At 47.8% G+C, this 12,542-nt stretch overlaps 1 protein-coding gene across 1 annotated transcript; it reads right to left on the reverse strand.

Moving 5' to 3' along the window:
- Positions 1-8,670: 8,670 nt before the first annotated feature.
- On the reverse strand, positions 8,671-11,881 carry mex3b (mex-3 RNA binding family member B; the record flags this gene model as incomplete). The annotated part of the gene is made up of 2 exons (XM_084476702.1): positions 11,301-11,881; positions 8,671-10,229 (listed from the first exon to the last, which is right to left on the reverse strand). Exons 1-2 carry the CDS (start codon positions 11,527-11,529, stop codon positions 8,671-8,673), a joined length of 1,788 nt encoding a protein of 595 aa, XP_084332828.1. The 5' UTR covers positions 11,530-11,881.
- Between the last annotated feature and the right edge of the window lie 661 nt (positions 11,882-12,542).

Genomic DNA, 12,542 nt, shown 5'->3' on the forward strand with positions numbered 1-12,542 from the left:
GTTCCTGTGGGGCTTCAGGTTACAGTAAAAGGGTGTGTGGCAGCGGGGGGGGGGATTAAGGGGGGGGTGCAGTTTTGCAACAGCTGTAAAGGGGAGGGGCTGTATCATATCGTTAGCCTTTGGTCTACAACAGCTGTTCACAACCTTAGGGTGGGGGGGCCCACATGGGGTCCACTGATGTGCATATGTGGTCGCAGGAGATTGCTGACTTAAGCTATCGATACTTGATGAACCATTTCAGCCAACAACTGTTACTTATTAAATGGTCTCACAGGCGTCCTGTATATAAACGCACTGACTGCCTAATGATTCACAGCCACGAGCAAACAACTGCTAATCACTTAGTGTGCAGTACAGCGATGGGATTAAGTTCACCAGGACAATCATATTAAAACAGTTTATGTGGAAGCAGATGCAGAACCGTTAAAATTGGGGTTGTAAACTTTTTCAGAGCTAGAGATGGGGCCGTAAATGCTTGGGAACCACTGGGCCACAAAGCATGGACGGTTCAAAGGGGAAACGAGGATGTCATATATCCAGACACATTGCACAAGCGGATTGAGACGATACAGTCAGCAAGGGGCTGATTTGAATGATGGACTGGTGTTCTCAGGAGATAATGAGTGGCTGAACATTCATAGATAGTCAACAGGCAATTTGACTAATGTATAGAACAAAAGCATAAAGCATCCTGTTACGACTTTGACCTGGCATAAATAATACATTTGACAGAGATTATTAAATATTCTGTAGCTGTCTTGAGTGGAGACACCGTTCAGCATAGCCTGCATACATTCCCTGGCCAACAGAAACAGAACAAACAAGGATTTACGGGATACAACTGGAAGGGAAATGGTTAAAAATGGCCACTTTATGTGTGCATGTCTGTAAAACCCTTTGGTGGAAGCCACTGGGCTTTCCAAAGTTTGACTGTAACAATAAAGCACACACCTCAAATACAATATGTGCCAAACCCCTTTCAATCATTTCACTGGATGGAATCAAAACTGCTAAATGAAAGCATTTTCTCAAAATTGCACACATGGAAAATACGTATATATGGAGTTTAAGCTCTGCTATTAGAATAAATGGCATGGTTTAGAAACGGTTCGCAATGACATCGTCTTTCATCCTGTCTATTATGTCTCTGCCATTATATTATACGGTGTCGCCATAGTATCTTAACAGATACAGATTTCACTGGTCGATAGTCGTTGAGCATAATTAGTGACTCACGTCGATCCAGACGGCCTGCAGTAGCGAACGCCTCTGTGCTTGGATCAATGTAAATGTTTTGATGTTGTGTGATGCCACCACAAGTATATTCTGCTGTCCGATATCGACTATGATAACACAAATCAGGCCCGGCCAGGTGAATATCGGCCGCTTTCAAATGCCAGTTCATAAATGTCAATCGTGTTGTGCAGGTGGTGGGTCCGTCCGCCCACACTCACCACGAGACTCGCCTTCTCACTCTGAGCTATCTACAAGGCTGCTCAGAAGTGTGTCTGCGCTCTACAGGTACACTATGAGCCTACATGAATACAGAGATCCAGACATTAAATCATTGCCGAGTGGCAGTGAGGATCGAATCATAAGTTTTGAAAGATGAGTGGTGAATTCATACTATTTCACCTTGATGTGGCCAAAGGTCTCTCCCGGTTCTATACAAATTCTCTTTGGACTTTCTCCTCTGTGTGTATGTGTGTGTGTGTGTGTGTGGGTCTCTTGAAGAAAGCTCATCCCTTGCTAAAATGGGCATAGATATGCATTATACATATATATATATATATATATATATTTATTTATTTATTTATTTATTTATTTATTTATTTATTTATTTATACAGTATAATCTGCCAGTAAACAAATTTGTTCTATATGCCCACACACGCACAAACACACACAAACACACACACAAACAAACACACACACACACACACACACACACACACACACGCAAACACACACACGCAAACACACACACACACACACACACACACAAAGAGTGAGTGAGAGAAACAGCACAATACACCCTCAGGTACACACCACAGAAACCAAATCTGAACTCACTGCTCACACACTCCCAGGAAACACACAATAATTACTAATCAAAGGAATGATTACACCCACACCTAATTGTGCAGGCTTACAAAGACAGAGATTCAAACCCCCTGGATGCTTTAGAGACCGCGCTTTGCAACCAAACCATCATCAGGAGGACTGTGGTATATTCTGGAAGGATTCCCTGCGTCTCTTCTCCACTCTGAATCCCTTGTTGCTCAACTGTTCCCCCGTGCTTTGCCAAATAGTCTGACAATCTCTGCCCCCACATATAAATGTTATGTTGTCCTTACACAAATCAGGCCACTTCAATTCGAGTCACATGCTACCACATGCAGGGTCTTGGAAGTTTTATTACCACACATTTTCTGGAACAAATTCTCATCTGGAAATGTGCGACTTATCAGTTGACTTGACATGTGACACCCATGTTTACTCGGCATACTCTGACCTTTCTAAGTATTTGTAACGTTGACAAATTCTTGCCATTGTATAAGCACGCACTTGGACTTAACTGTATGTGAGAAAGTACGTCTGATCTGTATGTACAGTATGGGAATGGAAGAGGAAGTGTTAAAAAAAAATGAAAACATTGCAGACATCAAGACATGGAAAGCCGTGAGGCCTCTGAAGGAGTGAGCCAAGTGCCAAGGAGCCGATCCACCCATTGATGTGGGTAAATGCACATCCTTATGCAAGCCCTATGTGCCCATGTGGGTGACTGATAACATTTTGCCTGGCGACGTCTCTATGCTGAATATGTGAGACGAATTGCCCAGGAGGGGGTCTGGGAACGAGAGATGGAGAGCTCTCTTTCTCTCTCTCTCTTTCTTTCTCCCTCTCAATCTTTCTATCCCTTTCTCTCTCTTTCACTCGCTCTTTCTCTCTCTCTCTCCCCCTCGCTCTCTCCCCCCCCCCCTTCGTTCTCTCTCTCTCCCCCCTTCATTCTCTCTCTCATCCCCCCCCCTCTGTTTCCCTCTCCCTCTCTCTTCCTCTCTCCGTCTCCGTCTCCCTCTCTCTCTCTCTCTCTCTCTCTCTCTCTCTCTCTCTCTGTAAGATATGGAACAGCTAGCATCCAGCAACCTGAACCAATGTATCCACCGTAATCCCCGGGTCGCTGTGGAGCCACTTTCGTGGTCTTAGCGTTGCGTAGGGGTGGCTGAGAGGGCTTTGTCTCAGCCCCACCTGCTGTATTTAACCCCGGCACCTTTGCCTTTTCCTCTCAACCGCCAGCCTCCGCCACAGGGCCAATTCCGGTAATGCTGAGTGCCCTGTGTGACCCGAGACATTTAGAGGGGGCCACCCAGCGCTCAATTCAATACGGGACCGCAGGGAGCTGCGCTACGGTCGTCTGGGGAACCTCATTAAGGACATACCGTACGCCTTCTCAGGTAAACAGGGTTTAGAAGTAGTGTACAATTTGTACATGTCGGATAGATTGGTGGATAGATAGATAGATAGATTGATAGATAGATAGATTGATAGATTGATAGATAGATGGGATGATGCATCGATAGATAGATCGATAGATAGATAGATAGATAGATAGATAGATACAAATATATATTTTACTCTACATGGATTTTGTATTCCCTTAAAGACACAGTTCATGTTACAGTTGTGTTAAGACCCTACAGAACATTCAGATCACATATATAACTGTCTTAGTCTGTCTGTTGTTTTTGATAATTGTTTCCATTCTCCACCTGTCCACCAGATGTCCTTAGATCATCCCCTCACCTGAGCTTCCCTGTCAATCCTCCCACCTGCACCTCATTCCCCCATAAGTCTCTCCCATTATGAACCAGTTCACTTCCTTTGTTCTCTTGTCGCTTCATGATTATCATCATGTCCCTTAGTCCTTGTAGTTCCCGTGTGATTACACTCTTCTATGCCGGTTCCTGGAACTGAGATTGTATTGAGTTTCTTTAGTCAAAGCCTTTTTTTGTTACATCTCCCTGAGTTCTCATCTGTATTTGGATCCTATCCCTTTGGTTCCTGCTGCCCCCCCCCCCCCCCACTCCCTCCTCCAGCACTGGTAGTGATGATATCTTTATGTATAGGAACTCCTATCTGTCAAATCAAGGCCTAAAATAAATTAAACAATAAGAGGACATGAAAGGGCGAATATTGTTAACAAAGAGTATTCCTTCAATACGCAAGTGTGTTGATAGTGGAAACTAAAAAACCACAATGCAAAAAGATGAATCTCTGGAAAGGTTCTCGGAGAGCATTCCACCACACAGGGCCGGACTCATCCTTTGATTATATGGAGGACATTTCAGTGACTCAAACTGTAACCCAATGAAAGCTCTTGTAATGTTAGACCACACCGCATGAACGGTGATCAGAGGAAACACAGAGGTCACTTGGGTTTTTTGTATGCATGAGAGCAGAGAAGTTGACCCAATGTGTCTTCTTTGATACACACACACACGCACACACACACACACACACACACACACACACACACACACACACACACACACACACACACACACATTAACACACACACACACACACACACATTAAAACACACACACATATACATGCACACATACGCACACCAACACACAGGGAACACACACACAGGCACACACACAGGCACACACACACACACACACTGTCTGGCATAATATAGAACATGTGGAATCTGACTTAGTGTTAATGCTGGGTACTCTCAAGGACAAAAACAATCTATTTTCCGCGCACACACACACACACACACACACACACACACACACACACACACACACACACACACACACACACACACACACACACACACACAATATCCAGAACTCATTCGAAACCAAACATATGTAATAAGAGAATCATAGAGAGAGGGGGGGCTACATCAGACAGGGGGAGGAAATATAAGCAGATAGATAGAAACAGAGAGAAAAGAGAGAAAGCGAGAGAGTTCAAAGATGTCTCAAAAGACTGCTCATCTATAATGCATATTCAGCGCCTGGGCTTTGAACAACAAACCCAATGCCCTCCCCCCTGCCCTCGCACCCTCCGCCTTTTCGCTTCCCTTCTCTCTCTCTCTCTCTCTCTTCCCTTCTCTCTCTCTCTCTCTCTCTCTCTCTATCTCCCTCTCTCTCTTCCCTTCTCTCTCTCTCTCTCTCTCTATCTCCCTCTCTCTCTTCCCTTCTCTCTCTCTCTCTCTCTCTCTCTCTCGCTCTTCCCTTCTCTCTCTCTCTGTCTCTCTTCGCTTCTCTATCTCTCTCTGTCTTTGTTTCTCTTCGCTTCTCTCTCTCTTCTGAGGCCGTGTTTAAGCGGGGGGGAGAACCCAGCTCCGAGGCACTGGGTGTATGTGATTGGACGAGCCAGGACTCGCTCTACGGGTGACACGCCTCCATCAGGACACACTGGTCATTGTGTTTGCTGTCCCTTCTATCATTTCAGTTTTCTCTCTTCCTTGTTTAAAGGGAAGAAGAAAAAGCGGGAGTGGTGTTGACTGTTGAGAGAGAGAGGCTGTAATCATTATCATGTGACATCCACCACAAGCCCCAAGAAGAAGAAGAAGAAGAAGAAAGAAATCAATGCTTTCATATATAGCCTCCATGTATATTTTCTGCTGTGAGGGAGTCTTGTGGTCCAAGCTCTGTGGGGACAGTCAGGCTTTTGAGATTTTGTTTTAAACTAGAGATGCCCGTGAAGTGAAGTACACAGCACAGTACATATCAGAGCCACAGGGCATGAATATATATTGAATGTCTAACACGTATAGGAATGAGTGTGTGTGTGTGTGTGTGTGTGTGTGTGTGTGTGTGTGTGTGTGTGTGTGTGTGTGTGTGTGTGTGTGTGTGTTTGAATGTGTGCGAGTGTTCACACAGTCGAGTGAACAAATGCATGGCTGGTAAACACAAGATTTAGGTCAAAGCAGGGAAGATGTTACTTCTTATGCAGACTGGGGCAACATACGCGTGTGTCTGAAGCAACACAGACAGACGTGTGTGTCCACAGCAACCCAGACAGACATTAGTGTACAGCAATGCAGACAGACGTGTGTCTACAGCAACACAGACAGACGTGTGTCTATAGCAACCCAGACAGACATTAGTGTACTGTACAGCAATGCAGACATGTGTGTCTATAGCAACACAGACAGACGTGTCTTCTGCAGCAACAGACAGAGAACTTTGAGCATCAGTCTCCTCTCTCATATCCAAATCTCTGTTGGGAGACCTTCCGTCTGAACATTATGTTCCAGCTGAAGGTTATGTTCAATCTGAACATAACATAACATAACATAACATAACATAACATAACCTAACAACACCAGGCCGGGAGCCGCCGTACCCTCTGTTCCCTTTCAGGTCCTCCCTGCGTTTCACCGCACACCCTTGCCAGCTGGTTTCCATAGATCTATTAGGGCTGCAGGGTGATGGCCTGCACTTTGGGTGTTTCCATTTCAAACGTATCATTAGGGCCCTGCTATTGCCACATGCACCTTTGCATACAAGTTGCAGTGTCAGGGGTTTTTGAGAACACACACACACACACACACAGTGCCTGCCCTAAGGCCAAACAATAAAACGAGAGGAGGAAAGAATGAGGAGTCAGAAGGCATGCCGCAACGATGAGATGGGGGGTGTGTCTGTCACACACATACACACACACACACACTGCCTTTCTACGAGGTGGGCTTGCTACACAACAAGTGCTTAAGTTGCCTCCCAAATTAGTTTTGAGACTGCGCCAGTGACTGGAGGAGATTCATAGATCTGATCCCCGCATCAAATCCTAGTTTGTGTGAGTCACACAGGAATTCTAATTGGAGATAAGATGCCCTTCCTCTCTTTCTCTCTGCACTGTCACAGTCAAACACAGGAATTAATTAGGCCACGCATTATAATCCCAGTGCCTGCAAGAGAGCAGCAGACTGCATTATGAACTAAAGTGGGGTCAAATGTTCAGTGCATGAACACACTTACAACATAGCTAATATTCCTCCTCCTCCCCCCCCTTGTAAACATGTTAACCCATAACCCCTTCGGCAACACGAGCAGCAAGTAGACCAGGGGGAATAACACAAAGGGAAATGATGAAGAAGACGACACCACATAAATGTACCATTTTTATTGGACTTATATAGAAATACTTAAAAAAAACATGAAGTAGCACCATTACTTAAGTTTTACTTTTTTTTTTTTATCATGTCAGAAAAATAAAACTCTTGATACATTTTTTTTTTCAAATCTTGTCTCAGCAAATATAATATTAGTATTTGACCATGAGGTTAAAGGCCATTTATCATAAAATAAAATATACTATGTTCTTAGATTTTGCTCAATAAAGTACATTTACGCTCAAGTAACTTCACCTACATTTACATAAACAAAGTGGTAAACAAATGTATTAAAATAGAAATACTAAAACTATAGTGGTGCAACAGAAGCCTGTAATTCCCACTTGGAATCTAATTCATACAAATTTTTTAGAAAGCATAAACGGTTCATTTTTCGTCCGACTTACTAAGTATCATACATTTGTAACGATTCATAATAATATAGAATAAAATATGCTTTTATATTACTGAATAAAAAATATGCTGGGTGAAGCGGATTAAAAGACTTTTTTGCTGAACCTATAAAAAACTCCATCCCAACAGAATACTGTCAAATGCAACACAGGCTTGTGGGCTTGTTTCCCCGCCCACAGCCGTGTGGTATTAAAATAATACAGTGATCAATGCCATTAGGCTGTACTAAAAAATAAACAATATTTTAACCCAGCTACAAAAGTTCACTGAACTTAAATTAAAATATCTTGTAAACATCTTTGCAATAAGAAATATAATCTTTTCAAGTCAAAAAAGAATAAAATACTTCAATCTGTATTAATGTAATTGAAACTTTCAAATTGTGGATTTTGTTGTTGTGTTTTCTATTATTTTCTGTACATAATTCCAGAGGATATATCATTGTAGCGCTCGGTCACATGGTTATGGTTGATGTTTAACCAATGCCAAGTGGCAGTATCCTCGTCTGCACAAAGACAGCAGACCTGACACCTCTAGCAGTACTCTGCCTCTCCACTTGTCAGTACATTCGGTTGGGTGACACTGGAAGGCTATGTTGCTATGCTAGCAGGCTAGCTCACTAACCCTGGGTACCTCGGTCTCTCGACAACCCGTCTCCGCACACACGTACACACAAACATGTCTTGTTACTTCATAAATATAAGGTACGTTTTTTTTAACTAGAGATAAGTAATTACTATGCTGTAATATTTAAAACATGCATCTAGATGTTGAAAATATTTACCCAAGCAACGGTACGTTATATAAAAAACAAAACGTGTCAACCGGGCCCCCCCCCTTGATTGTGGGGTGGGGGGGGGCCCGGTTCGTCCCTTCTTTTTGGATACTGCAGGCTCTTACATCTACATATGTATAATTCTATGTACACTCCCCGAATAAGAGGACGGTTCAGAGTTCAGGTGAGGCCGTTTTGTAAAGAGTCAGGTTCGGCGGCCGCCATCGTCGTCGTCGTTCGACCTCGGTGACCCCCCCCCCCCTTCCCGGAGCTCGCTCTCTCTCGCTCCCTCTCTCTCTCTCCGGAAGAGAGCGAGAACAGTTTGTTGTCGTTTCTTCCTCTTATGAAAATATACGAATAGCCTGAGTGACGCTGGCCTGGCACACGGGGCAGCGGGGCTCGTTGCGCTGGCAGATGCGGTTGGCACACTCCATACAGAAGAGGTTGTGGCCGCAGGGCACCAGGGCCGCGATCACCTCGCTCTCGAAGCACACCGAGCAGTCGCGGCTGCCCTTGCGGCTGGTGCCGGAGGAGGTGGAGGAGGAGGAGGAGGTGGAGGACACGGAGGAGGAGTCGCAGGGCACCCCGGGGAGGTGGTGGGGCCCGGGGAGGGAGGCCCCGGCGCTGGGGTAGGTGAAGCTCAGGGGCCCGCCGCCGGGGTCGCTGCGGACCCGGCGGGCCAGCGGGTGCTCGGCGATGGCGGCGCCGTTGTTGGCGAGGGGCCCCGCCGGGTGGCCGTGGAGCGGGGGGGACATCCTGGGGTGGTGGGGGGGGGCCCCGCCGCCGCCGGTCGCCCTCCTCTGGCCGGCCAGCACGGCGTTGGCGTTGGGGGCGTGGACGGAGTACATGGCGGAGGCGGCGGTGGCGGAGGAGGAAGAGGAGGAGGAGGTGGAGGTGGGGGAGCTGCCCCCCGTGGAGGAGGAGGAGGAGGGGGTCCCGCGGTGGCTCTCGTAGTGGGACCACAGGAGGCCGGGCGGGGCCGTGGCGGGCTCGAAGCCCGGCGACGAGTCGAAGGCCGCGTCGGTGCAGTCGGGGGAGATGGCGTCCCGCCCGTACACGAAGCCGCTGTTGGCGTTGTTGTTGGCGTTGTTGTTGTTGTTGTTGCCGTTGTTGTTGTTGTTGGTGGTGGCGGCGGTGGAGGAGGCGGTGTAGCTGAGGGCGGGGCTGGGGGGGCTGTAGTCGGCCATGCGGGGGGAGCCGCCGTTGCCGAAGTAGGAGTCCGTGGAGGCGGAGCCCAGCGAGGACGACGAGTCGTTGCGGTAGTTGGAGAAGGGCTTGCGGGCGGAGGTGGGGGTGGCGCCGGCGGTGGTGTTGGCGGCGGTGCTGTTGGCGGTGGTGGCCGTGCCGTCCGAGCCGGCGCTGGGCTTGGACCACAGGGTGACGTGGCCGTGGATGTCGAAGCCCACGTCCGTGCCGTTGGCGTGGAAGTCGTTCTCGTCCTGCAGCTCGATCAGGCCGCCGGTGCGCATGGCGATGTGCGCCTCGATCTCCTCGCGGGCGCGGTCCACGTTCTCTGGCATGCCCGTCACCTCGAAGATGGGCTCCTTGTCCCGGCTGGGCGTCACGATGTAGGTGTGCGTCTGCTGCTGGATGCGCTTGATGGTGGCACCCTTGGGCCCCACCACCAGGCCCACCACGCGGTACGGCACCCGCACCTGGATGGTGGTCTGGCCGGGCAGGTTGGGGGGCCCGGGCGCCGGCGTGCCCGTGCCGTTCAGGCTGATGTTCTTGTTGCGCGAGGCGCGGATCATGGAGAAGTGCTCGGCGGCGGAGATGATCTCGCGGCGGGCCATGGCCACGTCCTCCCGGCGACCCGTCACCACGAACACGGGCTCCTCGCCGCGCACGGGGGTCTTGATGTAGGTGTTGGTCTTGGCCCGCAGCGCTTTGATCTTGCAGCCTAGGAGGTGGGGAGACACCAGAGGTGAGTGAGAGGACGCGGTTGCACAAACAACAATGGTTCACAGAACGTGGTGCTGGTGGTGATGGTGGGAGCTAATGTCATTACTCGTGTGCAACTCAAAACAGATTGGCCGATTGTTATTCTTTTTTTTTTTTTTTACTTAACAGTCTCTCAAGAAACCCAGAATCGGAGGCCAACAGAGAAACCAAGGGGAACCACCCTTTTTTAGAAAGAGAGCGAGAGAGTCCGAGAGAGGGAAGAATAAACTCAAACCACATGCTCTACTGCCGTGAATACACAGCGGGTGCTGCGAGGCGAAAAATGAACCCAGATCAGAAGGACTGCTGAATCAGTGCTAACGTTACATGTCATTTTATAAACATTCACCTCGAATTACCGTAGCTGCTGTCCTTTCTAATTCAACACCGATATAGAAAGGGGGGTTGAATTGCATATGGAAAGATTGGATCAAAAAGGGAGGAAAGCGATCTTCCATTTCTTGACATTGGCGCATTAAGTTGTATCATAACGCCCTATACGGAACCGAAGAACCTTTTAACAATGGGTCACAGGGAAGTTATAGCCCAGAAGGAACACCATTGTTACCAGCGTTGTGGACAGAGACAAGACAAGTAGGCTAGACTTTCGTAGCCTCCGTGGGACAAGGAAATAATAGGCTACAACAAAAGAAAAGAAAAACGCTCTGGGTGGACTTTAATTTTACAACGTCCCAGCGTGTGCCATAATGAAGATGAATATATGGGATGAGTCCCATTCGTTCATTTTTTTGTTGTGGCTGAGAGAAATAACAACAACAACAACAACAACAACGACAACAACAACAACCCCAACAATATTGCAGTGGAGGAGAGAGATTTGCGCATATGTAACTAAGGTACCAGCATCCCGCCCCAGCCCTACAGCTGTGGGGACATAACCCACCACCGGACCCCTCTCTAGCCATCAGAACAACTGTACCAGCCCACAACCGGACCACAATGTGTGCGTGTGTGAGTGTGTGGGCGGGTAGATGAGAGATTTGGGACTAAACTGGAAGAAATTGCTCACCTTGTCTCCCCACGATTTCGGCCACATGCTCGGAGCTGGGGACTGGGACGCACTCTGTCATGTTGACACTCTTTTTGCGGGGCTCGTTGTCATACAACGAATTGTCATCGTTGTCCAAGCCGAGCAGGGATAGCTGGTCCAGCGCTATCTGCAGGGCTCTCTGGTCGTCCAGGGCGTCCCCTTGGTTGCTCCCGCTCCTATCCATGTCGGCGAACAGCGAGCTGGGCATCTTGCGACTGCAGACTCCGTCTCGTAGCCGGGGAGGATGAGACAAAGGGGGGTGGGGGGAAAACGCGGAAGGAGAGCAACAAGGAATGATCAGGGGGAAGGAGGGGGGCACCGGACCCGGTTTCAAGCCACTGGTGCGATTCGGTGATGCCTCACACACACTCTCTTGCACAGCTGTGAATCAGTGCACAGCACACACACACGCGCGCAAAAAGATATCCACTCTTCCAGAGACAGGGGTCCCCTGGATGTGTTTGGTCTACGGTGGCAGCACAGTTGCGTTATTCCAGGTCTGCTGGAATGCCGGCGGTGGTGAATATTTCCTTCAAAGGGTCCCTCCCCAACTCGGCTCACTCAGCTCTTTTCGGTTTTCTGTCTGACTTACTGCTGCAAAGCCAGACAACACTACTGAGGGGGGATAGGGGAGGGTGACGTCACCGCCTGGGCAGGGACGGTGCAGTGCTGCTCCAGATTTGCATAGCCGAAGCTGATTGGATGAAATGTTTGGAGTGGGCGGTGACAAAAAGGGAGCGAGAGAGAGAGAGAGAGAGAGAGAGAGAGAGAGAGAGAGAGAGAGAGAGAGAAAAACATCCCCATCCACTCCCCTCAGATACACTCCCTCCTTTGTTGTCTCCTCGCATCAAAATAGGCCTACTGCCCTGGAAATTATACCGAATAAAATGTATTTTTGTTTATTTGAGATATTTATATAATTTACGTTCAACGATTTACATATTATTAACACGATTTGGTTAATGACATGCCTTAAACCATGCAAAGTACAGGTTAGTTACAGTTATTGTATTGTTTATTGTGTTTTTAGGATGTTTACAGTTTGGATAAGTTATCCAAGCCCATATTACCAACATGTTTGATTATTTTTTACTCGGTCAGGCCTTATATATAGGCCACTATCAATAAGGATGAAGGAAAGGGGAAAAAAACATCTGTTCTTTGTTTTATCTCCATCATTCAAATGATTAGCATTCGTCTAAAAAATAAGGGAAATGGACC

The sequence above is a fragment of the Micromesistius poutassou genome (genome assembly GCF_964030765.1).
Source record: "Micromesistius poutassou genome assembly, chromosome: 12".
Taxonomy (NCBI): domain Eukaryota; kingdom Metazoa; phylum Chordata; class Actinopteri; order Gadiformes; family Gadidae; genus Micromesistius; species Micromesistius poutassou.